This window comes from Montipora capricornis, chromosome 8, assembly GCF_036669925.1.
Source record: "Montipora capricornis isolate CH-2021 chromosome 8, ASM3666992v2, whole genome shotgun sequence".
Taxonomy (NCBI): Eukaryota; Metazoa; Cnidaria; class Anthozoa; order Scleractinia; family Acroporidae; genus Montipora; species Montipora capricornis.
In genome coordinates this window covers 51348113-51374492 of record NC_090890.1, presented here as the reverse complement: position 1 = coordinate 51374492, position 26380 = coordinate 51348113, and the positions used below count along the sequence as shown (strand labels likewise).

The following is a 26380-nucleotide window of genomic DNA, read 5'->3' as shown; positions in this document are numbered from 1 at the left end:
GTCAACTAAACTTTCGTTTACCAAATCGCAATGAATATTGAGTACGTCTGTGTCTTGACTGAGATTTGGCACTCTTGGTCCAATATGCGTTCCACTTGCTAATATCTTTTTATCAAAACCGATCAGGTCATTAAAATTACTTGCTCTTAAATCGAGTTGGTAATTTGTAGCTAATGTAACCGTGACTCTGAATGTTGTTTCGTTGAATTCAAGAGTCATCGGATACGTATCACCAGTTTTCGTCAGATTCGTTATGTATTTGTTGAAATCTGTATAATTCCATACCCCAGCTGGAAAGGTAATGTCCTTAAAAGTTGAACCATTATCGGAGCTGTATTTGATTAATTGATTTTTGTACCCAGCATTGACATTGAACCAAGTGAATGACATGTTAATGACTCTGTTAAGACCGATAACGTATTGCTTATTATTGTCTAGAGTTACAGGTCTGGTGAAATTTGTTGCAAAATCTTCTGGTTTATTGTTCCCTTGATTTTTCACACTGTAAGATGATAAAACTATCTCTCGTTCCATTATGTGATTAGGTTACATTAAATTTTGAAATATTGTTTGTATAATTTACCATATTGTGATCTATTGATTGTCGACATTTTCAATAATGTGTCCAATATAGAAACACCCATATTTCGCATGTCAATGCTTGTATTGCCAGCCAATATCTCACCAATGATCAAATCCAATTTTTTTATGAGTTCTTTCGGTTTGTTAAAAAATATCACATTGCCACCTTTTTGTTTTTTCCTACCAGAACCTTCCATTGTTTTCATTTTGTTTTGATAATGTTTTATGTATTCATTCAGAGTTTTCATAGCGCGATCCACTCTTTTGTTTTCCTCTTGCCTATCAGCTTCCGTTATATTCCCACTTTTGTATTGCTTTGTAACGTTTCCTTTGTAGGCTTTCAATTGATTTCTTTTGAATTTAGCCGCATTGACAATCTTATTGAGATATTTTTTTTTTTCGTTCAGTCATTTCTTGTTGATTTATTACCTTTTCAACAGAATCATAATTTGGTATACCAAGATCACCTAATATCTCATCATCCATATCTTCATCATCTAATCCATAATCTACCTCATCATCGTCATCATATTCTGGTGGCAATCCCGGTTCTTCAGGAAAGTACTTAGGATCAACATACATCTCTTTTTTTCCTTCCAGAAGATCTTGTAAAGATTCTTCATATGTTGGCGGTTTTGGCACCAGTTGTTTTTCTTGCTGTGGCAAAACAGGTTGTTCAAATAATTCACCAAGATTCATATCTGGAACTTCATCCTCTATATCAATGCCGTAATCAGGAACTTCTCCTTTCTTCAGTGGTCGTTTTTTCCTTGGCAACCTTAAAGCCTGATTACTATCAATAACATCATCTAATTTACTTGTAATCGGTTTAAATACTTTTGAAAATCCCTGTTGACTGGTCTTCTGATCAATATCATGCTTTGTAATAGCATTATGGACATAATTAATCTTATCCCCTAATTCAGATTTACTCTTTGCGAGTTCTTTCCACTTAAGTAAACTCATTTATTGTTATATTGTTACGTTACATAAAAATGGAAATTCATATATAAAAAATGACGTTTTACACCGTGTTGAACACCATGTTGAACACCATGTTGAACACCATGTTATCGAAACAATATACCCATATGATATAAATGAAGATACCTAATTATGATACTGGCGACGATGTTGTCACAAACTTCACACAACTACATGATTTTATGCCTGATCGATGCTTCCGCATGCTCATTTGTGGACCTTCTGGTTCGGGAAAAACAAACACACTGATGCATATGATTCACAATCTGTTGTATTTTGATAAAATATACCTTTATGCAAAAAACTTAGAGCAGTCAAAGTATCGGAATCTCATGAAAGAGTTCGAACCATGGAGTGAAGAAGCTGGTTATGATATCATTGAAGCAAGCAATGATAAAATAATTCCTGTAAAAAATCTCAATGGTGACAATCAAAAAATTGTGATATTCGACGATTTTGTATGTGATAAAAACCAAAAACCATTAGTTGACTATTTTATACAGGGGAGACATAAAAACTGCTGCGCCATATATTTGAGTCAAAGCTACTACAAGACACCAAAAGATATTAGATTAAACTGCTCACATTTTGCCATTTATGATTTTCCGAGTACTAATGAAAAAAGTCTCATATGTCGTGAAAACAATGTCTCAAAACAATTATACGAGAAAGCAACTAGAGATCCTTTCGATTTTGTATACATTGACAAACCTAAGAAACAAGTGAAAAAGAATTTCGATGAAAAAATATAAACCAATTGTATATATGAGTTACTCAAATGGTAAATTACCTGAAGACACATATTCACATGAAAAAGTTATTGAAATAGTAAAAGGATTGCCTGGTGTTGGTTTTAAACTTACTGATGACGGTGATTATGATATGCAGAATAAAAAACTGAGAAATGTGGATTCACCACAAACGAATGACGATGCAACTACTAAGAGTTATGTTGATAAAGAGGTTTCTGGGTGTTTGAAAATAGATGGGAGCAATGTAATGACTGGCGCCCTTAATATGGACAACAGACGTGTTGAAAACGTAGCCCCTGCTAGACATGGCCATAGTGACGCTGTCAGCAGTTCTCATATGCATAACTTTTACTTTGAATTAAATACAAACGATGGAAAGATAGAAGCCCAAAATCCAATCGACATGAAAAATCAAAGAATCTTCGGAGTGAAAGACCCGATACTACATTCAGATGCTTCTAATAAATTTTACGTTGACAGCTCTTTTAATTTCAAAGCTGACAAAACGGAGCTGGCTAATTATTTGAAAAAAGATGGAAGTATTTCCGTAACTGGCAATTTTGACTTTGGAAACAATAAAATCAGCAATCTTGCTGAAGGCACTGGCAATTCTGACGCTGTTACAAAACACCAATTGCAAACTGGTTTAGCAACCAAACCGAATGTTAATCAGGTTGTGTTGCGAGATGGTACGCAAGCAATGACTGGAAATTTGAATATGTCACAAAAAAAGATCGTCAATCTTGCTAATCCGACAGGTAGAAATGATGCCACTGGAAAAGGTTACGTTGATCGATTATTTTTAGATTCACTTCGTTTAGACGGATCCTCTAAAATGACTGGAAATTTGGATATGTCTTTGAATAAAATAATAAATTGCGGACAACCAACCGGTGCCAGAGATGTGACTAACAAAGCTTATGTCGATTCTGAGATTGGAAAAACATTGAAATTGGATGGAAGCGGTGTAATGACTTCTGTTCTAGACATGAACAATCAACGAATAATAAATCTCGGAAACGCCACACATAATCAAGATGCCATAACTTTGAAGCAAGTAAATGACGGCATTGCGACTGTTTCTACTGAAAACAATAAATATACAGACGAACAAATAGAAAAAAATAAGAAATATGTAGACGACGAAATAGTAAAGAGTCACATAACTACGCACACAAACAGAAAAAATGTGCTGAAATATGCTATGGATGATGGGGAATTTACAGAAGATTATGGAATACAGGATGCCAATTTAATCGACTATAATGACTCACCACATAAAAACAACAAAAAAGCATTTGCATTCAAGGTTCAAAAGGCAACAGATGGTTCCAGTCTGTTCAAAGGACGATTCGATTTTAATCTGTTCAAACTGATACGTGACAATTACAGCGATAAATATACTGTGTGTTTAGAAATATATTTCCAAAGAACTGGTTTTGATGTAGAGTTCAATTCATTGCAGGTTACTTTTGAAAAAAGAAACATGAACACCGATAGAACCACTACAGTCAAAACCAACACAGATTATAAATATTATCGCTTTATCATGAACTTATCACCAGATGGTTCTTCACCAACTATCGAAAGACGGTTATATGTAACTGTTCAAGCCACTTATGACAATAGAAGCCCAACTCTTTTGCCAATGTATGTCCTGATTTACGGCATAAAAGGTGAATCAAAAAACAACCTTGATTTTACAATTTATGATTACGAATTGGCTTATCAAATTGTAAATAATCAATTTCAAATGTATGTACCAATCAATATGAATGGTAATAAAATTTTAGGGTTATTTGATAAGATATTACCGTCTTACGCCTATGGAACCACTTCAGAATCGTCACTGGGTTGTGATTTTAATATTTCTAGAACAGTACCTCTAACATTTACTAAAATTTATATTGATAAAATAAAAATTTATGCTAAAAAAAATTATCCATCAGAGTCGAATCACGATATAACTTTTTATGGAGACGCTAGTGTATTTTATGACATAGATTTTTCAACAAGCAAAATACTTACTGTCAATATCAATCGATATTTTGAAAACATAACAAACATACGAATAAATTTTGATGATGACGATGGGGATGGCGTAAGATCTTATGTTTACATTATACATTACAAAACATTACTGATTAATTGAATTATATAATGCAACAGTATATGACATTGTATGTAAAAAATTTAGATGGTACACATCTTCTTGACGACAATGGTGACAGAATTGAATACACCATTGACTATCACTCTGATGATGATTTTACCTATCAAGCTCAAGCTCAACTTTCAGTAAATGATGATGGACATATAGAAACTGACAAAAATCTCATCGTTAAGGCTGCTACGGAAGATAACCATGTTGTCATAAAAAAACAACTCGATTTGAAGTTAGACAGATCGACTTTCATTATTTCGAACAGTCTACCTGGTATACCAGTGTTAGACAAAATCAGCATTGCATTAATTCCAGCTTTATCAGTAGTCACAGCCGATTCAAATGATAGAGTTAGTTCATGGATTGATCCTGTGAATAATATCGATTTTTCACAACAAACCAATTCAAAAAAGCCTCTTCTTCTGAGGGATTCATTGAAAAAACGTTTTTTCATACGTTTCGATGGTAGTGATGACTATTTGGAAAAAAAATCATTTGATGTTTCTAAAATAGCAGGTAAATCTGGTAACACATGTACAGTAATACTGGTTGTCAATACAAAAGCAATAACCAATCAATCTCAGTTTCAATGGGGGCGTGGAGCCGTCAGATTCGGTATGCATATACCATGGGGAGATGGTGCAGTCTATATCGATTTTGGTTCATCGTCAAATGGCAGACTTAACATGCCTTCTTTGCTGAGGCTCTCTGGTAATATCGAAGTTTGGACAATTCGTATTAATGGGACAAATCTAGAACTCTTCAGAGGCGTTACATCAATCAGTGCGATTAAAACAGAAACAATTTCTGCTACTCTTACAGGTTCAGCACAAGAAATATTCATTGGATGTCAGGTTCATACTGATGGCACTGCTGTGAATTTCTGTGAAATGGATTTATATGCTTTTGCCGTTTGGGCTAAATCTCTGTCTGATGATGAATTGAAAAATATGTTCAGATTCATTCAAAATCATTTCGATTTGTGATGTGGATTTTCAAAATATATAACTCAATATATATGTATATCGACAATTTATTACGATTTGTGGAATATAGTTTTCAAGAAGCAAAAGAAAAACATCCATGCATTAATGACAAAATATTAAAATCAGCACTTGTTTATCAATACCTGCACTGTTTCTATTTTAAAAGAGACATGTCTATGAATGAGATTCTTGAACTCAATGATGGTGAAATTGGTCTTCTTGGACCAGGTAGTGGCTGTCTAACATGGTTACTTGAAAAGATCTTCGGTTGGATTGATATATTAAATTCACATAGTGTATTACATGATGCTTCCGGGAGGTTTTATGACCACCATAAGCTCGGTAGAGGTTACACTTATGCTATTTCAGAAAAATACACAACTAAACTGATTAAAAGATCACCTTTTTGTGGTCAAGTCAGTGGTATACTATATTGTCTATGCAGACGATTAACAATCTGAACTATATATATGGAAGATCGAAAAAAGAGAATATTCAGCTGGAACCATATTTCAGACAAACTCCCAGAAGATCAGGTCGACGAACTAAAGAGCTATTATAAGGCATACCATAGAAAGTGTTGGGCTTACAAAAAGGCTGTTAAACGCTTCAAAAAATTCAAACTGTTAGGAAATACTGTTTCCATTTTAACCGGTACTGGTGGAATTATTAGTGCTGTTGTAACTGGCGGTATAGCCTTAGTAGCTATAAGCACTTGTGCGTTGTTAATCAAGTCTTACATGGATTTCCAATCACTGGATCTTAAAATACAAAATTGTACATACGCGTACCAAAGTTATCAGCATCTTTTGAATTCTATAAAAGACATGTTGCGAAGTGGTGATTTTCAACCATCGTTTCACACAGAATTAAAAAATGTAGATGATTTTGTGACTGATGTTTGTCCTAGTGTTGATAAGTTCTACGCTAAATACAATGACAAATTCATTCCTTAACTATTTCATTAATTCGGTCTGATGCCAATGACAGGATGTCTTTCCAATACCGTTCATATGATTGAAGTGTCTTTTTGGATTTACTCGTCTTGACCTTTTCAAAAGGAAGATCAAGCATTTTAAATATTTGTTTTAAAATGAAATTTATGTTAATCATACGCTTTCTATCAATGTTAACATCTTTCACAACTTCCCCGATAGCCGCAAAAATTCGAATTATTTTATCCATATTTTTTACAGAAATCTGGAAACCATTTTTAATGGCAATGTTATTCATTATGTTTTCTATATGATATTTTCTTTGGTAAACACTTTTACGATGGAATCTATGCTTATTTGAGTGAAAATTAACAAATTCTATTAAAGGTGTATAACCTTGTACTGTTCCGCATTTTTTGCAAACTATGATATTATCTTTCACTATCTCTGGCTGATCGCAACATTTATCTGTTTTTTTCGTATGTTTACCTATTTCTTTATTGCAAAATGGACAAATTACTTCTTCCATATTGATTAACTCTTCATGAAGTTCTTTACAACTCATTATACTATTATATGAGATATTATTTTAGGTTTTTTAAAAAGTGCAATTATACCCCCACTTGTAGCAAGTGCATTTAGCGGGCTTAATTGGATTTGTGCGTTTTAACCCCTATTGTTTGCAAATTGCTTTTGAAGCCCAATGATCGCAAATCGTGGTTTTGTAGCCCTCTGTTCGCAAATCGTGCGTTTGTAGCCCTATGGTGATGAGTGTGATTTTTACCGACTACAGCACCCGTAGTGCCATCGTAAGGGATGCGCAGGGAAGGCACCAAAGAACTGCCGTGGTGAAGTGGCAATGTTGGAGACCTGTAAGGGCTTTGGGAATACAATAGCTAGCTTTATTTAGAAGGGGGTTTTTTCCTGTTGCAATTCGCCCTTGTCACACGGCGGCCATATTGTCCTGGGAGACCAAAAAGCTTTGTTTTACCATGCCAAGCCTCACCCCCATGGTTTCCACTGCGAGGCTTGGCGTGGTAAAACAAAGCTCTTTTGGTCTCTCGGGACAATATGGCCGCCGTGTGACAAGGGCGAATAGGCCATTTTACAGTTGTTTGCTTTGCGACCTAGCCTATGAATGGCTGCGAGGCTGCCGGTGACCTTGCATTGATACAGCCCCGACTGCTTTTATCATGCAAATTGTGTTGTTGTAATTCTAATCAGTCCGTATTAACATTACAAAAGCACGGAGGTTTGTATCAAAACAGGGTCACCGGCAGCCTCGCTTCCATTCGTAGGCCAGGTAACTTAGCTACAACTGTAAAATGGTCTATTGGCCCCTTGTAACAAAACAACAAAATATGTACTTTTTTTTCTTGAGGAAAAATCTGTTTGTCCGAATTCTGTGATCATCAACAAAGGTCATGTAAACTTTTGCAGGTTCACTCTACTCTAATGACTCAAGCGCCATTTCTGAGAGTTTATCTGAAATGTATCTGGCGAATGACATACCGTTTGAAGAACCTGACGACACTGAGAATGAAGCAAAATCTACAAGTCGAAGTAGTCAGGAGGAATTTTGCAAACCCCTGTGAGTCCTTCATCACCAGATGGAGAACCACCGCAGCTGACCCCGACCATGAGCAATAACCTCCCTCTGCAAAGGATCGTTGTATCGGTGAAGCACACCAAGAGAAAAGGATCAAAGGTTCTTAAACAGGGGTGGATAGTACACTTCACTAGTAAGGATATGCAGGTCTGTGTTGTCGACTATAACCACCTTACTCAAACACTCAGAGGTGCTCTTAAAAGCAGCCTCCTGCTTCTCTTTGAATTTGCTCCTGTTTGCCTATCTCCCATCCTTAAAGGGGCATTGTCACGCTATTTTAGTCAAACTTCAAAACGCTAAATGACGTCCTTGCATCAATGAAACCAAAAAATAATGCTGTAGTTTTGTCAATGACCATTGAAGTGCGCTGAAGCTATTCGTTGTTGTTTGCAGCCAAGGATGGAGAGGATGGAAGTGGATTATACTTTGAAAAAACCAGCCAGGTTTTTTTCAAGTTTGGAGACTGTGTCTTCAAAAAGACACCAAAAATTAAATACGAATAGCTCTGTGTGATAAATGATATATTTTGATTTACAGACATTGCCAGTCAAGCTGGCAGAGCGCCACAACAGCGTTTTTTGACCCTCCCAACCATGATACTCAACAGAAGACACATCACAACACCGGGAACTACGTGCCCTACTCTTAAATATCTTTCATATCTTGTCAGAGGGTTGCCAGGGCTGTTTTGCATGTGAGCTAAAGTACTAATTTAGATTTTTACCCATTTTTGACCTAAAAGCAGCAAATGAAGCATGACAGTGCCTCTTTAAGAAAAGCTATGGAAAATTTGAGTGCCTCATTTCAAAAATGCTCTTTATTAGGAAAAAGAGACCCTCTTAACACGCAAACAGAGTCTATTCCACTGAGCAAAACATGTTATCAAGTACATTATTTGTTCCCATACCTCTTCTTATTCCAATGCATTTGAGCACTTTCATTCTGTTTATATAACACTACCAACCTCATCTTTAATCTACATTTTGCATTTGAAAATGGTGAGGTGTCGTTACCGAAACTTCCTGTATTTTCGCCACTAGTTTTTATTCTAAAGTGTTTCATTAAATCTTCCTTTAGCAGAAAGTTTTCTTTTTCATGTTATTATGCTCCCACAAATAGGGTTGGTCTACCAAACAATATAAAAACCTCTCACAACTCGTAAAACCTTTCGTTCCTTTGACTAACGGCAGATGCAGCAGAAAAACATCACCGCCAAGCCGGCCACTTCTGCTGGAGAGAACAGGACAGCCACAACACCGGGGACTTTATCCCCTACTCTTCTCGAATAGTGTTTGGGTTCTTTAACGTCCCACAGAGAACTTATGAACATAGAAGACATTTGTGAGACGGGTCTACGGTTTATAGTCCTTATCCGAGAAGACTTGAAAGTCTAACCATTTGCAGATTTAAAAATTACAAAGGCAGCACTTTCTCCTCAGTTATTTTAAGATCCTGAGTGTTGATCCGGCCGGGGTTCGAACCCGCGACCTCCCGCATGACAGCCCGATGCTCAACCAACAGCCACCGGAGCGCGTTTAAACAAGCCAAAGTTTTGATTTTTTTGTGTCTTTCAGAGGAGGAGACATTATTGGCGACTGGACACAAAGTGTTTGACTCTTTTCAAGGATGCAACAAATAACAAGTATTACAAGGTATGGCTTGTTTAAAAAATAACTATTCAAAGCGGGTTTTAAATTAAGTACCGTGAAACCGAGAGTCGAGCTTATTACCTTGGTCAATCGCAAGAAATGAAGATAGTGAAAGAAACCAATAAAAACGCGCTCAGCAAAAACGCATGCAGCCGGCGCAAAACGCAGGAAAACGGGAGCATGCGAGTCACAAATTGGGTTTGCTTCTGACTGGAAGAAAAAAAAATGGCACGAGACTTCTAGCCGATGACCAGGTGTAGTAACGCAGAACCAAATCAGTTGCTTAATTTCGAGAGTGTACTAAGTGTACTGAAAACCGCTCTTTTTAGGCACGAAAAGCAACAAAAAATGAGGCGGCGAAATAATCAATACGCATGAGTTTGTTTGCAGTACAAATTCAAACAATCACTGAACCATATTGCTGACTAACAGTTCAAATATCGAGGCGTATTTGTGCTAGTTTTTAGCGTAACTTGTACAATACTTTCTCAAGTTGTGTGGAAAATTACTTCTTTGGTGTTGTAAGCTTAGTTAAGCCCCTTTCCGGTTCTATTTTGTGGCACTTAAATCGAACATCGCTTAGTTTTGTTAAAACTAAAGCTACAAATCATGGATGAATGAGTGAAGAATATGAACATTGCGCATTTGGCCTAAGTGCCATTTAGCAACTCGAGCAGTTCCGTGTAATATTCGTGATGTATTAAGATAACATCATTGTTATCTTACTTTTCGTACTGAAAAGCACCCTTCGGGAGTGCTCAGTAATAAAATTTGTATTGTATTGTATTGTATTGTATTGTATTGTATTGTATTGTATTGTATTGTTTGCATTCTCGATATTTTCTCTGTTTCAGAAAATTCGAAGCTTTCAAATAGCTGGCAGCCGGATAAGGTTTTCGAATAATTAAATGACTTGCGTGTTTAAATAGGACTGATAAAGAGGTTTCAAAACCAATGTTCAAAATCTGAGCACTCAATTTGAAAACGGTTGGCATACAATAAATGAAAATAAATTGGACGCGTGCGTTAGCTGGCGTAGCTGGGATCGATTTGTGTTTTTTCATTGGAAAAAAATACCGTATGACCTGTCATTTAATAATTCTAAAACCTTGAGCGGCTGCCTGTCACGTAAGGCATATTGAAAAATCTTGACGGTCACTTTCACTCGTTTCTCACATGACGGGTGTCGTTTCCACCATTAGGCAAGAATTATTAAGTAAAGTACGATCGCAAGAATGTTGCGCTCGCGTTTCCTTCCTTTTCTTATCTACCGGTTTTTCGTCTTGCTTCCTCAGGAAATTCAGCTGTCGGAAATTCTTTCGGTAGACTCCAACATCGACCCTTTGCAAACAGATGCCACGAGAGCGCCGCATTGCAAAACAAGTGATATGGTCTTTTATGTGGGCCAAGTGGAAGATGAAAAAGAAATTCCAGACCCTGATAGTGGTTGATAGTGGTTTTTGGCTCAGTGGCGGGGCAGGCCTGGGCAAGCGTGACTGCCCGGATGTGTTACCTCGACAACCAGCAGTGCGCCAACTGCGTCAGCCGCAACCCAGGCCCCAACGGGTGAGAGAGATCAGTTATCTCCAGCAGAAGTGGCCGGCTTGGGAGTGATGTCTCTAAAAAGGCTTACGGCGTACGAGGCCACCTAAGCAGAAACAGCCATAAGCCAAAAAGGGACTTTGCCGAGTGCTGGAACATGTAGATGTGGATGTAGATGAACCAAACACGTTAGCAAAACGACTTCCGCTGTCAGCGAACTGCACGTAGGCGACACGACTATGTAGTCCCCATGTATATGGCGCGTTTTCAGGGTCAAAATTAAAAACTAACTTTTCCACCTTTTCTTACCTGCTAAGTAAAATGTCTGTCATTTCCTGTCTTTGAAATTAGACAGTACACATCTCTTTTGACCTCTGAAACAATACATTCCGCGTTTCCTCAATACTAAAATCATAACATCCGGCATATTTTGACCTTTGAACAGTCCTTTGTACAGTCCTGAGAAACACTTAACTGTCACGCTGATGTCTGCAAAAATAGTGGTCAGTTCGCTCCCAAATTCAACTTCGTTCTCTCGCCGCCCCCTCACACCACCACAACAAGGAAAAAAAATTTCTCCATTCTATTTATTTAAAACTAGATGCTTCTGAGAAGCATACACTGGCTTGCCTGTGGTACGTGCTACAGAAAATCAGAAGGCACTGAATTGTGTGGTATTGAAATACAGCATTCCAGTCTCTGAAGAATAACAAATAAAAAAGAAGCGAGAAACATTGGCTTCTGGGCTGACATGTTGATAATTTTCAAGTTCCCTCACAACTTCTTTTCACCACAAGTGTGCCCTATGAGCATCCGAAAACTTTGTAATACTAAACTTCACTGAAGTCAAGCCCTGTTTCGCGGGGTTAGTGTTGGGATGGGAGACCAAAACAAGAAACCCCTCATAAAAAACAGAAACATCTGACCGAAAATACTATTAACGCTAACAAATGCGAACTCAGCAAGGTACAGATTCTGTTAGCTTGCTTTATGCAAAACAAATATTGATGAAAAAGCAAATAAATATTGACACACAGTTTTCAGAAAGAGCAGAAGGAAGTTTCCCGGACGGTCGATCGAGAATAAAATATTTACGACATGAAAACAACAGTAATTTTGAACCGTGAATATAGAATATAAAAAGTTACGATCAGCGACAAACATTTTGGGAGATTTTTGCTACGTTCAAGTAAATTGCAAAATCGAAAGTGACATGGCCGGAATTCAGCGGGCGCCGTGATTAAGTTACCGCGGCATGTTTACTCGCCAAACAGTGAAGCATCTGTGTCAAATGATGGCAAGATACCGGTTTTTGTAAGTTTCTTTTTCTGTCAAGTGTTATAAAGTTTGACAATGAAATGAGCGAAGTCAAAACAAAGATGACAATCGCCCAACTCTTGTTTATGCAAAGTCAAAATTTACTCTCCAAGACGCGTACGACGTTATTTATCACCTGGTAATTCCATCATTTTGGAAATAGCAGCTACTTTATTATTCATCTGCGTCACAAGTTTTCACTGATTTTGGGCCTCATTTGTTGAAACTCAAGCACGCTTCCAACAGGCCTGTGAACCCTTCCTGCTTACAGAGCAATACTAAAAAACTTCTCCCATATCACATTTGAACCTTAAGCTCGAAAATTCAATACACAACATGATGTTATAATTCACAAAGGCAGAAAATACCACGGAATCCTTTTCCAGCGAAAATTTTATTGAAACAAACAACATATTTGCTCTTAGAGGCGAAAACCTCTTCCTATTTCATTGCGTGCGTGAAGACAAGAAACTCAATTGTGTCAAATTACCCTGTACTTCAGGTAAATACTGCTCACTTTGATTTCGTCTCGACGGGCGATAGATTGTTGTCGAAGTCCAGTACTCGTCGCTTTTGAGATTCATGCCTCGTTTATCCAACTGACTTTCCATTATTGAGCTCCATAAGGGTATATTTTGTTTAAGGATCCACTAAAACGCCATTCGCGTTGCATGACTTTCGACGCCATTGCAGGCTAAGTTAATGATTCTACTGTGTCCACCAGAGAAATCTACGCTATTTCACTACCCTCTCGATCCTAAGAAAATACGCGCAGAAGACTCTATACACAAACACACCACTTACCAGGGGAGTGACAGGCAAGACTTTTACCGACACGGAAAAAAAAATTAATAAAAAAAAAAAAGTAAAAAAATAAAACAAACAAAGTAAACGCAGACCTCGATTGGGTTTGCCCATAGGCAACCCAGTAATAAAAAGTACTTGAGTATAATCGCGTCACGCCATTTGCACTCCGTTATCCCGTCACTTGTGTTTTAAGAAGAAACGTGAAGATTTTGTGACAATGTTGTCTGTTCCCATGATAGATAGCAAATTTCAAATTTTTAGGCTCTATTTTTGTGAGCGCAGAAAAAAACTGCAACACTCGTGAAAGACATCAAAGGTGCGTACTTCCTTGTAGATGACTGATGAGTCACGTCAAAAGGTAATTCCGTGTTTCGACATTTGGGAAAGAGATGATGATGTCTTCTTTTCGTTTTGAAATCTCTTTGACTTTCGTTGGAGTTGACAAGTCCGATGGTAATGCATTTTAAAGGCTAATACTTTCATAGATATACGGAGTAAATAAAAATAACTCAAACCGCACAAAAGTTGTGATGTGTGTGAATCTATATCTGTCTCCAATGCAGATGGAAACAAATTCATGTTTTTCCAATATTGATTTTAATTCGTACTGACTACTTGTACCTTATGACAAATGCCCCAGGCCAGGTTTTAACCGGTCTTTGTTTAGACGTGAGAGAGTTTTCCTCCGAACGCGATAAACTGTTTGGCGTGATCGTTGTGTGACCGAATAACCTATTGTTGCCTCAACAACCAATCGTGATTGCCATGGTCGAAAGTTCTAAAGAGGAACCGGATAAAAACATGAACTACCTTGCTGAGATTTCTTGTTCAGATTTCTTAACTCTTTGTCGCCGCTGCAGACATCACTTACAACCGAAGAGTCGCAACAAATACCATCCTTTGTGATTGATTTTGTCCGAAGGCATCGAGATGATCCTTTGCTTGGCCAAAGCGATCGGAGTCTTCATCATCGCGTGTACGAGTTTGAATTTGTCGTTGGCGACGGAGAACGCTTACCACGATTATTGTGTTGTAGGAGCTGGCCCAGGAGGTTAGTTAAGAGAGTATCGATTGAAAGCTTTATTGGAGAAAAACAGTCTTCCTTTCGTACATAATAAGCATTAGTCATCTAACGTGCAGCCTGGCTTTAATTGCCGTTGGTTTCCCTAGGGCTTCAGCTTGGATTCTTCCATGAGAGAGCTGGCCGAGACTATGTGATTTTCGAGAGAGACAGCTTAGCCGGTAAGATACCAAGATCTTTTACGAAATCAATTTTGGATGATTTCTCTTCAATTATCAGTGTGCGCAATATATTCAAAGTATCGTCACATTCTCATTTGTGCGGATGTAATTCGAGAAATCAAACATTGGTCCCATTTCCTCATAATTCCTGAATTCTAATTGTGTTATGGGTCCATCTTATAAGCGGTGATCATTCTATAAGAAACGAACTAACGAACGGGGAGATCTTGGTCCTTCAACTTGGCGGCCGTCTTCTGACAGCCTTTAATTAATACTAAATACTGACTTGCTGAAGCCTACTGTTAATAAGTTTTTGATTGGTGACGGAGAATTTAGGCACTTTTTTCACAGTGCAATATTCACAGGCGGCCCAGAGTCGGAAGGTAAACAATTATAAGGATTTGTATGGGAATCTCGATAACAGACTGAAAAATATATTTACCCGCAAAAGTCCTCAATAAAAAAGCCGTACTTTATTGTCATGGTGAATTTCTTGCTTTTTGTGTGGTTTTTTGCCTGATTGAATGTGATTTAAGCGACTTCTCAAATTCTCGAGTCGTCACTCTTCCCTAAATAAAGGAAAGGCTGGCAACTCATTTCTAACTTACCTCAGATCTCGCCGAAAAAAATCACACTTCTCCGGCATCAGTCACGCTCAAACTCCGGTGATGGCTACAAGGATAAATTTACTTCCCCTTGACCAAGTTTCAAGGTCCAGCGAGTATCCATTGCTGAGAAAATGCGAAAAATATTCAAATTTTCAAACTCCTTCGAGGCTCGCTAACAACCAATTTGGACACGGCTGGTCAACGGTTCACTGAGCCTCCATACGGTGAGCGCAAACCTACGCAAGTGTACCCATAGTTGGGCAGAGCAAATCAAATCCCAGACTCGTCCCCAAGGGAAAGTTCAACCTCGAATCGTTGCGTGACGGCTTGAATACTCACTAACGTTTTTTACGGAAGGAAATTAATATGGATAAGGGTCAATATGAGGATCCGCTTCAGATTTACGACCTCATGTTATGGCAGCTATGGTAAGTGTGATATAAGGAAGCTTATCCAAATTTGGGAAGGTCAACTTTCGATTGTTCGGAAGTCGTATCGGAAACTCAAGTGCAACTATTCCGATGAGTTCGAAAGATTAAAGACACTAATCAAACACAATCCTGTTTTTCATCTGTCAACAACTCACATTATTATGGCTGCACATTTTGAACACTTTTCTGGTGAGAGTCCAGGCAAAATGCAATCGTTGAAATCATCTGTGCTTTGTTTTTGGGCTTCCAGTGGCGTTGAAATGTTCAAAGTTATTTCTCACACCGGTGCATCAAGCGATATCGATCGAAAACCAACAATTATTACTCGGAATACCTGAAAGGTATCCGAGTTACAATCTCGGTTGTCTGTGTTTTGGTGCAACCAAATGGACAGTAGAATTACGGTGCGGTGATTTCTTTGGCTCAAAGCAATTCACTTGACAAAACTATACTTTTTACAACAACAACAAAATAACAGCCGTGGTGTGGAGTGTCGTCGGACGAGGGGATTTGTGCACGCGCTAGGCTTCAAACAGCTTCAATTCTTACGGGGTTCGATGTAAATCCGGATTTATCACATGCGGTGCGGCAACCAAAGCGATGGGAGCTGTGTTTTACGAGACATCTGGTTTGTCTTTTTCTACTGGGCAAACCTGCCCAGAGGGAAGGAGCACGAACAGGACTGGAGGTCCTATGCGAGGTGCTCCACCCTACCCTATCCAGACCAGAAAGACCAGACCACAAAACCGGGAACTACATGCCCTACATGTGTGCTCATAGGTCACATCTACAGATCATTGTTTTAACGTCGCTAAAATAATCCTAACATAACCACTTTCATAATGTAACCTTAGGCCAAAATAATAGTCTTTAGGGCTTGCCTTGGGTTACTTACGGGTTAGGGTTGTTTTATCATCATTACAACAGACCTGTAAACCTGACCTGTGACCTGTAAAAAATACCCGCCGACCAAGCCCATGTTCTGAGTAAAAGCGCAATAGCAGCTAAAAAGTGAAATTGCTGGATTCATTCTTCCAGAAATGTTGTGAATAAGATAATTATTCTAAATCTTGCATGTTGACAACATGATGAAATCGTCAGTACTGAACTCCCAGCAGCCGTATGTTGGAAATACCCGTCAGACACAGGGAGCTATCGGAATCGGAAAATGCCGGTAGCGAAATCGGAAACCAAATGTCCGATATTAAATTGGAGTAGCTCCCTAATTAATTACTTGATTAATTAATAATTATGACAACCTAGGAAGCATTTGGGGATTGCTCTGCTGCTGCTGTACGATAAGCGTTACTTTCAAAATGTGTCAACAGGATTATCAAGAATTATGAATACTGCGAAGGAACACTTATTCAAAGGGATGTGATCATAAAACACGCTTTAAACGAGAAAGAGAATGTTGGGGAGATTCAGTCATTGACAGACTATACTCTGACTCGAATCGTGAACAAAGTATGGACGAAGGAAAAAGTCAGTCTTGTTAAAAAGGGAGGCCGTTCAAAGCGCATCTTCTTCTACTTAAATCTAAGGAGGAAACAGGCTGCTGATTCCTTGTCGCAAAGTCCTGAAAAAAATCCTATTCACCATCTTGTGGACGTAATGAAAGTGCCGAGCCTTTGGAGAAAAGTCCAGGACAGGGTCAATTCGGTGGACTTCTTGTTCTGTACTAAACTAGAATTTGCAGGCAGGAGACTTATAGTCGAGATTTGTTGTGAGTCCGATGAAAACCAGGAGATTGATGTGACCTTAAAATGCGGAAAATCGAAAGTTCAGCCACTGGAAGTCGCCGCTTCATTCCTACCAGCTGACAGTGCTGAGAAGATTTACGCACTCATGACCTTTATAGAGGTATCCACTCTTTGCAGAGGATTTAAGGTAAATGATGGTGTCGCCACTTCTCTTCCTGTCACCAAAGGCACTATTAAAGATTTGACCACAGGATTAGCAGAGGAACGTGCATTTTCTGAGAAATGTCTAATTTTTTCTCCTGCCGGTGGCATCTGCTCCAGTTGCCGTAGGATTTCCATAGTGGACCATCAAAGGAAAAAAAGAAAGCTTGCAAACCCCTTCCCGTCTGCCTTTTGCAATAACAAGTGGCTTACATCGGAAGAATTAATAGAGAAACACAAGGCCGAGAGGGCAAGACGAGTTAATGCGAAAGACAGGGAGCGATACTGGCGCCACAATTTTGAGGAGCACTTGATAGAAATGGAAGAAGCGGACCATTCTGACCTGGACGCAATGATGTCTAGCATTAGCAGTAAAGACATTCCTGATGAAATGCAGCTCATGTGGGAACAACAGCAGAAGATCTTGAACTCCAAATCATCAAATGGTTACCGGTGGCATCCAAAGTAAGTAGAAAAGTAGCTTAATCAATAATAATTTACCAGTTATCAATTAACTTTGATTATTAACTTAGGCAATGATAGTAAGTTACAATCGGAAGTCTCTCTATTAAAGTCGACCACCATCGTGATCTGACTGGCTGTATTATCAAGGTGTCCACCCTACAGTGGTGTCCATTGAGGAAATTCCCGTACATACATGTTATTTACCGGCCGGGAGTTCCGTATTGGGAAAAACAGTGCAAGAGGTCTCCAGAACGAGGGCACTGTTTTACCCAATACGGACCGACCTTGGCCGGCAAATAATGTGTTTGTTTTTTTTCTCCGGGATTGCTCTGAAAGGACCTGACATGTCAGTTACGTGACAGAAATTGATGTTAACGAAAAAGGGAGCTCAAGGCTTGAAAAAAAGTTTAGTAATGAGCTTCAATAATTCAAATCAAAGCAACACACATTCACATTTACATTTTACGTTGTTTACGACACTTTTACGCTGTTACAAAAAACTTGAAAAGTTGATTACGTTGGAAATTTCACAGCGGTCCGTATTCGGGGTCCGGATTGGGAACGCGCATGATTAGCCAACCAGATTCAAGTTTTAGGATTCCGGACAGCTAAGAAGCTGGAGAAAATAAGGCCTTTATTATAGCTCTCCCAGAGTACGCGCGCTGTGATTTGCTAAATTATATTAGCAGACTGTATTCTACAGCCCGCTAAATTCAAAATTCCCATGAAACATTATCTAGCAAGTTTTTCATGTCGTTTCTGTTACATAAACTTGTAAGACTGTTTGAATCTTGCAAGCAACTATTTCAAACAGCCAAGAATATTTAGTTTTTCGGATTTTGACACGGCAATCTTTGTGGCAGTTGAACCTTCGGCTTGACTTCGACTAGTTCCCTTGCGCGCGCGCCGGATTACCCCTGAGGTATAATAAATATCTTAATAACCTCGTTTTCTCGGACCGTACTGTAAGATACGCGTCCTGGTTTTTCCCGTTGATTTAAAGCCCGCGCGCTTCGCGCTTGAGCCATAAATCAACGGATTAACTCAGGCCATAACCTACAGTACGGACCTTGAACTCAGTTAGTAAGAGGTTTTTCAGGCTCGGTCCATAAACTTACAAAAAATAAGGAAATCGGCCAATATTTTCCCAGTATGAACTCCATGCTAGTTCATTAACATCTATATATTTAACCTCTGAAACGCAGGATTATCCGATTATGCCTTGACTTGTATTGCAAGAACCCTCACGTCCTTGACAGTTTGAGAAAGTTTGTGTACCTTCCAAGTCAAAGAACATTGAGGTATCTTTAACATTAACCTATGCCCTTTTGCAAGGGTCTACCAATAATTCTGCTTGCGTTTAATAAATGAGTGTAAATTTGACATCAAGATGATTACTAGATGATACATTTTTTTCACTTTCAGTTTAAATACTTAACCCTAAAGAAATACTATTTGTGCAAGATGATTTAATCAATGGCTGGGGACTCCTAAAACACTGTCAATTGACAGCAATGCAGTCTATTGGAGGTCAAGGGAACATTTGTCTAGTCTGTTCCTCTCACACCTCCTCACCAATAACCTCCGACTTATAATAGTGAAAATTTGTTCTAAACCACGCCCAAATTTGCTTTCCCCAAGGGTTGCTTTCTTAACATCAATTAAAATTAATAAGGCAATTTTTACAACATACCTTAAATGACATCTGACCTAACCATGACTTTTTTAGGCTAAATAAGTCAAAAGTAGAACAGAAGCCAGGATGGAATCATCAGCTACTACAGTGGTGCTTTGATGAAGCTACAAAGAATGGTCTCCAAGAGCAGGATTACTATGGTGGACTTGTATTTGATGAGATGAAAATACAAGTGAGTTTAAGACTGCAAGCGAGGATCAAAACCATATTATTCATTCCCAGACTATTCATGAATTTTTTTGTTACAAAAAATAATACTCAGCTGGAATACTTTCTTCACTGTACTTGCCACAAGTTTTTAGTAGTAGTTATAGTAGTAGTAGTAGTAGTAGTGGTAATAGTAGTAGTAGTAGGCTTTATTACTCATAAGATAAAAACTGCATATCTCATGTCACAAAACTCCAAATTTAAAACTAAGTTACATGTGCATAATAATTAGAGAGCTAACTCTTTTTAAGTAATTACAAAATACCAGTTACAAAGCAATGTCGTATTTTAAAATTAGGCTATTAAAATTGGAGTTCTTCACTCAATCCGCATTTCATTTTGGCCGGTTACTATATTTGTGTCTTAGAGAAATTTGAAATTAAGTCTTCTGAAATGGCTAGAAATGCATCTAAAACAAACGAAAAACTGCCTCATCTGGCCATGTCTGTACGAGAAAACCCTTGAAAAGACTAAATTGGATTGAAATGGCAAAACAAAATAAAGCTGTATTTCCTAAGAGGTCCGCATATTTGGCATAAAATAATGTAATGTACTTTTTTTGTAAAAGACAGACCTGGTTTACTAAAGTAAAAAAAAAAGTGATGTGATCAGCCAAAAAAGTAGGGGGACTAAAGCCTCCCCCCCCAGCCCCACCCCCTGTGCGGTCCCTGTAGAGTGTACTCTGTGACCTTGAGTTTTTGCAGGCTTTGCAAATAATTTGTATGATTTATTGACATATATGTTTAATAATATTCATCATAGCCAGCTTTTATGGAAAAATTTGTCATTTTGACATTCTAATCACATACTATTGCTATAGGAAAATTTGGAAATGTCACATTCAGATGGGAAGCACCGACTCATTGGCTTTGTGGACCTTGGTGAAAAACACAACCACATGACAACACTAGCAGGTAGGCCTTCACACAAAGTCTTCATAACAAGCTGGTAAAAGCTTATGATATTAAAACAATGCAAAATTATTTTCCTAATGAATATATGTTTAGGTCTCCCATGACAATGGCAGGGCTTATTTCTAACTTTTTAGTATACATGTGATAGAATTCTTCCTCATTTTTCCTTCAGGAAACAAAGACTCTCAGTGCCAGTTAGCCCAACAAGTGTTACAGTTTATTTTCTTGAGCGATTGCGGCTTTCGGTTTCCAGTTGCTCAATTCCCATCACGAGATTGCACTCCGAGTGACCTTTACTTCCTGTTCTGGGAAGGCGTGCGCAAAATGGCAGAGTACGGTTTCAGGTACAAACCAAAATATAATGATTGTTTGACTGCATGAATTTGTTAGCTATATGTTCTTAGTTTTTCAAGAGCCTGCATGCATTACTGTATTAGCTGTATGTAGATAGTTTTCCAATCAATAATGATGATGATAATGATAGCAATAATTATAACAAAAAAGGGATAAACCCCAACTTGTGTGCATCTACATTCTCTATTATCCAGTGTGTATTGGTGTATTTTGGATGGAGCGGAATTAAACAGACAATTTATCAAGCTTCATTTCATTGGGAAAGACCCAGCAAGTGAGGGATTTGTCACATCCAATATAATCACGGGTGATCCAATGGTGTTTATTGTTGACTGCAAGGTACATATACATGTATAATGACTGCTAAGTAAAATTAAGTCATATTTACTTTCCATAGTCACTGTCAAGTTAATTCTGTTTGCTCTTCTCTGATATGCCCAAAACTTAAACAGGGTTTTCTTTTTCAAGCTTCAGAAGGTTTATTACATTGTCATTGTAATTAGTTAAAGACAAGCCAATCAATCATTGCAAGTATAGTTTATCCAAACAATAATAATAATAACAATATCTGGATGTATGAATAATGATGAGGAGGAGACTACTAGAAAGTAGAACTCTAATATGGTGCAGTCCCCTTAAAAGGAAGTAAAAACAAGTAAAATTCTTCAAAATCAGAGATCATTACTGGCCACATTGGCAACTGTATGTTAAAGTGTATGACAAGAAATGCAGGTCGCACTAGAAAAGGGATAGCCTGCTGAAATAATCCTTACCAAAAAACTGATGTCCTACACCTGGAAAACTTCACTACTTATGGGAATGCACATGTACATCAGCCTCAAGGCAGTTCATCTCACTGCTGATGTTTTCCATTTTCAGCACAACTTTAAAAAAATACGAAACAACTTGGAAAAAAGCAATACCCATTCTAAGCCAAGGTGTTTAGTTGTAGATGGAAAGAAGATTTTATGGAGCCATCTTGAAGAAGCATTCAATTGGGACCAGAAAACCAACACTTTGCCCATACACGAGAAGCTAACTTACCTGCACTTCCACCTAGATCCATCATCAAAGATGAGAAACAGCCTGGCAGAGGATGTGCTTAATAACAAGATGCTATATCTACTTCAGGTACCGGGTAACCTTGAGAAACTTGTGAGAGGACTAGGTCAAACCCTAATGCTGGTGCCCATAACCCACCTATAAATCAACAAGAATCCCTGACCAGGAAGGGTAATATACTATTTTTCCTGAGGTGGGCAGGGTGCCTTAAAAAAAAAAAGGGTGTAATTTCTCCCCCAATGTAAAAAAAAACTTTAGGTATAACAAGAAAAAATCCACACAGTTTTCATTAGGTGATAAAATTGTCTAAATTAGAGGTAAGTGACATTTTACACCCAATATTGGAGAAAGTTAAGTGCAATTTGAAGCCCTGGGTTGAGGTGTTTATTGTCCCACCCCCTCTTTCCCACCCAAAAATGCAGAATGATTCAAAAAATTATCTTCCTAATATCCTTCAGTTACAGTAATGTAAACCCACAAAACTGCAAAGGTATTTTCAGTGAGCAAATGCATCAGCTATCCTCTCTCATTAAAATTCCTTAACCCCTTAAAATAAATAATGTTTTTACCCCAAACACCTCTCAGACCTTCCCACAACTTCCACAAGTGAATATCTCTCCTCCCCTGAAAACCTAGCAAGAACTCCTGTGTCAGTCAATAAGTCAGATCTCAACATGTTACAAGTAAGTCAAACATATTATTTTCCCCATATGTAGGCCTACAAGAGAGAGATGTCAAAGCAAGGGAAGGATGGTACAGCATTAGACAGTACCTTAGCTCTGGTCAAGCACACATCATCTGCAATTAATTTTTTCTCTGATAAATGGTCAATCAGCAGTACACAGGACCCACGTCTTAAAGAACTAGAAGACTTTTACAGATTCTTCTTAGCTTGGCATGACAAGAAGTCCTCAGACAAGCATTTCATTAGCTCAAAGTTATGGTTTGATTTACAATCAATGTGCAAAGGGTTTGTTTCTGTGGTAAAAATAAAACTTGCTCTATTTCCTTGTAGTATGGTAAAGCCTGCAATCATTAACCAAGACTGTGCAGAGAATCATTTCTGCCAAGTTCGGGCATGCAATGGCCAAAATAATCATCCCACTTACAAACTCCAAGAGTCATGCCAGAATTCTATCATATATGGGCAAACTACAATTAGCAGAAAAAGTAATGCAGGTAACCAGTCAACTCAGGCTTACAATTGTGCTTCTTTACCGCAATCCAAGAAAAAGTGTTAACGAGCGTTTTTTTTTTTTGTGCTTTTCTGCGAATTGGTGTAGAACCATTAATATGTGATATTACTAGACCTGGGAAATGCATGTATATCTATTAAAGAGTGACCATTCTTCACAGTTGCAATTCATTTTTTTTTTTTTTTTATCTCAGAAATAGGGACATTTTATTTCGAGAACCTTTATGTACGTAATGGGTACATATGTATGTACTGTATGTAAGGGGTGCAGGGATGGAGCAGTGGTGAGAGCACTCGCCTCCCACCAATGTGGCCTGGGTTTGATTCCCAGACTCAGCGTCATATGAGGGTTGAATTTGTTGGTTCTCTACTCTGCACCGAGAGGTGTTTTTGTGCGTAATCCGGTTTTCCCCTCGCCTGAAAAACCAAAATTTGATTTGATTTGCATTAACTTGTTAATCTCAATTTACAGTGTCCCCAATCTGTGCTGCAGCGCTAGAAGATTAAACACTTAAAGTTCCTTTTGTTTCCTTTTAACTACAATATATATGTCTGTACCTATTGGCTTCGACTAGCACTGATGGTTATTCTAACGTGTCCATCCTCTACTGAGCAACTGCTAACTGACAGCTCCCTGTTGTTTAAAGCAAATGGCACCTTAACCTCTGTAGACTGCAAGATGGCCTCTTCTAGATCTCTGGCAAGTGTGATCTTATTGGCCTTTGAGTCATACTGGACATTGTAGGCAGTGCAAAGCATCTTGAGTTGTGGTTTAGTGTAGGCCTTCTGTAGGCCTTTGGACTTGTAGGTGGTTGTAAAGCAAGACAAAAGAGCATGGGTCCTTGACTTTCCTCGAGTGTTGTCTTCTAGTATGTCCTTTTAAAATAGAAAATATACAACTATCAATAATATGTATTGCCTGTTCCATACAATATGCAATTCTGGAAAGGAATTTGCAGTGGTTCAAATTCCACCGTATACCTGAAACTTGACCATATCATTCTTCTGCTTTACATCATTCTGCCTCTGAAGTACCCGGGTTCTGAGAGCTGCTGACTTTTCCACATTGTGCTGAAGTCTGAAGTCACGTAGAAACTGATTACCTCCCATCTTGACATTTCGAATAACCACCTCCTCAAAGACTTCGCTTTTAAGATCCTAATAATAATAATAATAACATTATTATTATTATTATTATTATTATTATTATTATTATTGTTATTATTATTATTATTAGAACTTTATTTTCTGCACATGATAATGTTTAAAACTGAATAGCTCATGGGGTTGTGCACAAATGAAATAAAATAAAATGAATACATATCAAATCATAATTATTGGTTTATGAGGAGAGGGGAAAACTGGAGTACCAGGAGAAAAACCTCACGGAGCAGAGAAGAGAACTAACAAACTCAACGCACATATGACGCCGGATCTGGGAATCGAACCCAGGCCACATTGGTGGGAGACGAGTGCTTTCAACACTGCGCCATCCCTGGTCCATGTGCTCCCCAAATGTAAAAGTCAGTAAAAATTAGAACATTTTGTAAATATACATTCAGAGTAATAAAGTGAAGTTTGCTTTGCACAAGAAATGCCTTCATTATGGGGCAGACCACCTAAGAAAGGTTTTGACTATTTTGATTCTCAATTACACATATTCTTGTTACCTTTAACTCAGGACTGTGGTCATCAAAGCAGTTAAACCATTTGTCTCTAAGGTCTTTGTTATCCTTTATCTGCTCCATTGCTTCATCAATCATAGCTGTGCCAGACCTCTTTAGGCGATGTAGATTGATGGTCTGAGATCTGACTTGCTCAAGCTGCATGAAAAACTCAAAAGCTTTGTCAGTGATATTGAAGAGGCCTCTTTCTCTGTGCTGACGAAATTCAGTAAGTTCCAGTGTCTTTGGATATTGAGAGGAATTGCATAAGACATCTGGTTGTGCTACAAGCTCATTCTGTACCAGACTGGCTTTTTCAAGTTGCTGTTTCACCTTTTTAAGGATGCCTTCTTGCTTTGATGTCATGTTCTCTTTCACATATGTCCTTCCCCTTTCAATAACCTTTTTCAGGACCCATCCACCAACGTATCTAACCTTTCCCTGCCCTTCTGCTGGCATGTCCCACACGCTACAGTCCACATTCTCTTCATCACTCTCTTGCCGAACTCTTTCAGAGAGTGTGTCCAAAAACCTTGTGTAAATTATGAAAACCAACTCACTGGCTAACAGGGTCTGAGCTTTGGTTATCTGTGGGGCTTCATTCCTGAAAAGATATTTCACATATCCCTTGTATTCTTTGCTCTGAAGGAAATTATGGATGTTTCCAGTTGTTGCTGTGAATTGTTGCCTGGAGATGCATCCTGCAATAGTATTATCCAAGTTCACAGCAGTATGGCTGTCAAGCATGTCAAACAGGTTGTACCAGATAACATTTACGAATGCCCTCAGAATTTCCTTGTGGTTGTTGTCTAACCCCACAAGTTTCTCTATAGTTCTGTTCTTTTCAGTAGCTAGTGTTGTTGTTGACTGGCTTTTCATACTTGATAAGACCTGAAATAGGCTGGTATCAGAAAGGAAGTCAGCTGGAGGTTGTGATAGCTCCCCTTCATGGACCCGCAAGGTTTCATTGACCAGGGCGAGATTGATTGGTGGAATTTCTTTGTCATTTTCAAAGAAAGAGGAGAGGGTACCCTGTATTTCCTGGTCATTATCATCTGTATCCTCTTCTCTACAGATGCTTATTTCAACTGCATTATTTTTGTCGGTGGCATAAAATAAAGCTAAGTCAGCTACCTCTTGGAACCTGCAACAACTTAAGTCCTCTCTTGTGACCTCACTGACTGATGAACCTTCATTCCTGGTGACGATGCTAGGAACAGGAGTCAGGTATTTCCTCTTGAAGTTTACTAATTGCAGATTTTTGGATGATCTTACTCGTGACAATGCTACATAATGCAGCCCAGACACAAA

At 38.3% G+C, this 26380-nt stretch overlaps 1 protein-coding gene and 1 long non-coding RNA gene across 3 annotated transcripts in view; both read left to right on the top strand.

Moving 5' to 3' along the window:
- Nucleotides 1-7205: 7205 nt before the first annotated feature.
- On the top strand, nucleotides 7206-11794 carry LOC138013493 (uncharacterized). The gene is made up of 3 exons (XR_011125243.1): nucleotides 7206-7275; nucleotides 9587-9664; nucleotides 10957-11794. It is a non-coding gene; the product is annotated as an uncharacterized lncRNA (long non-coding RNA).
- Nucleotides 11795-14090: 2296 nt separating this feature from the next.
- LOC138013484 (FAD-dependent oxidoreductase domain-containing protein 2-like) overlaps nucleotides 14091-26380 on the top strand; it is a 36408-nt gene continuing 24118 nt past the window's right edge. The window contains exons 1-2 of one of the 2 annotated variants that reach the window (XM_068860569.1): nucleotides 14091-14378; nucleotides 14498-14569. In XM_068860569.1, coding sequence (XP_068716670.1) covers nucleotides 14258-14378; nucleotides 14498-14569 — 193 coding nt within the window. In that variant the 5' untranslated portion in view covers nucleotides 14091-14257. The remainder of the gene's footprint in view (nucleotides 14379-14497; nucleotides 14570-26380) is intronic. The other variant, XM_068860570.1, reaches the window with a different exon arrangement.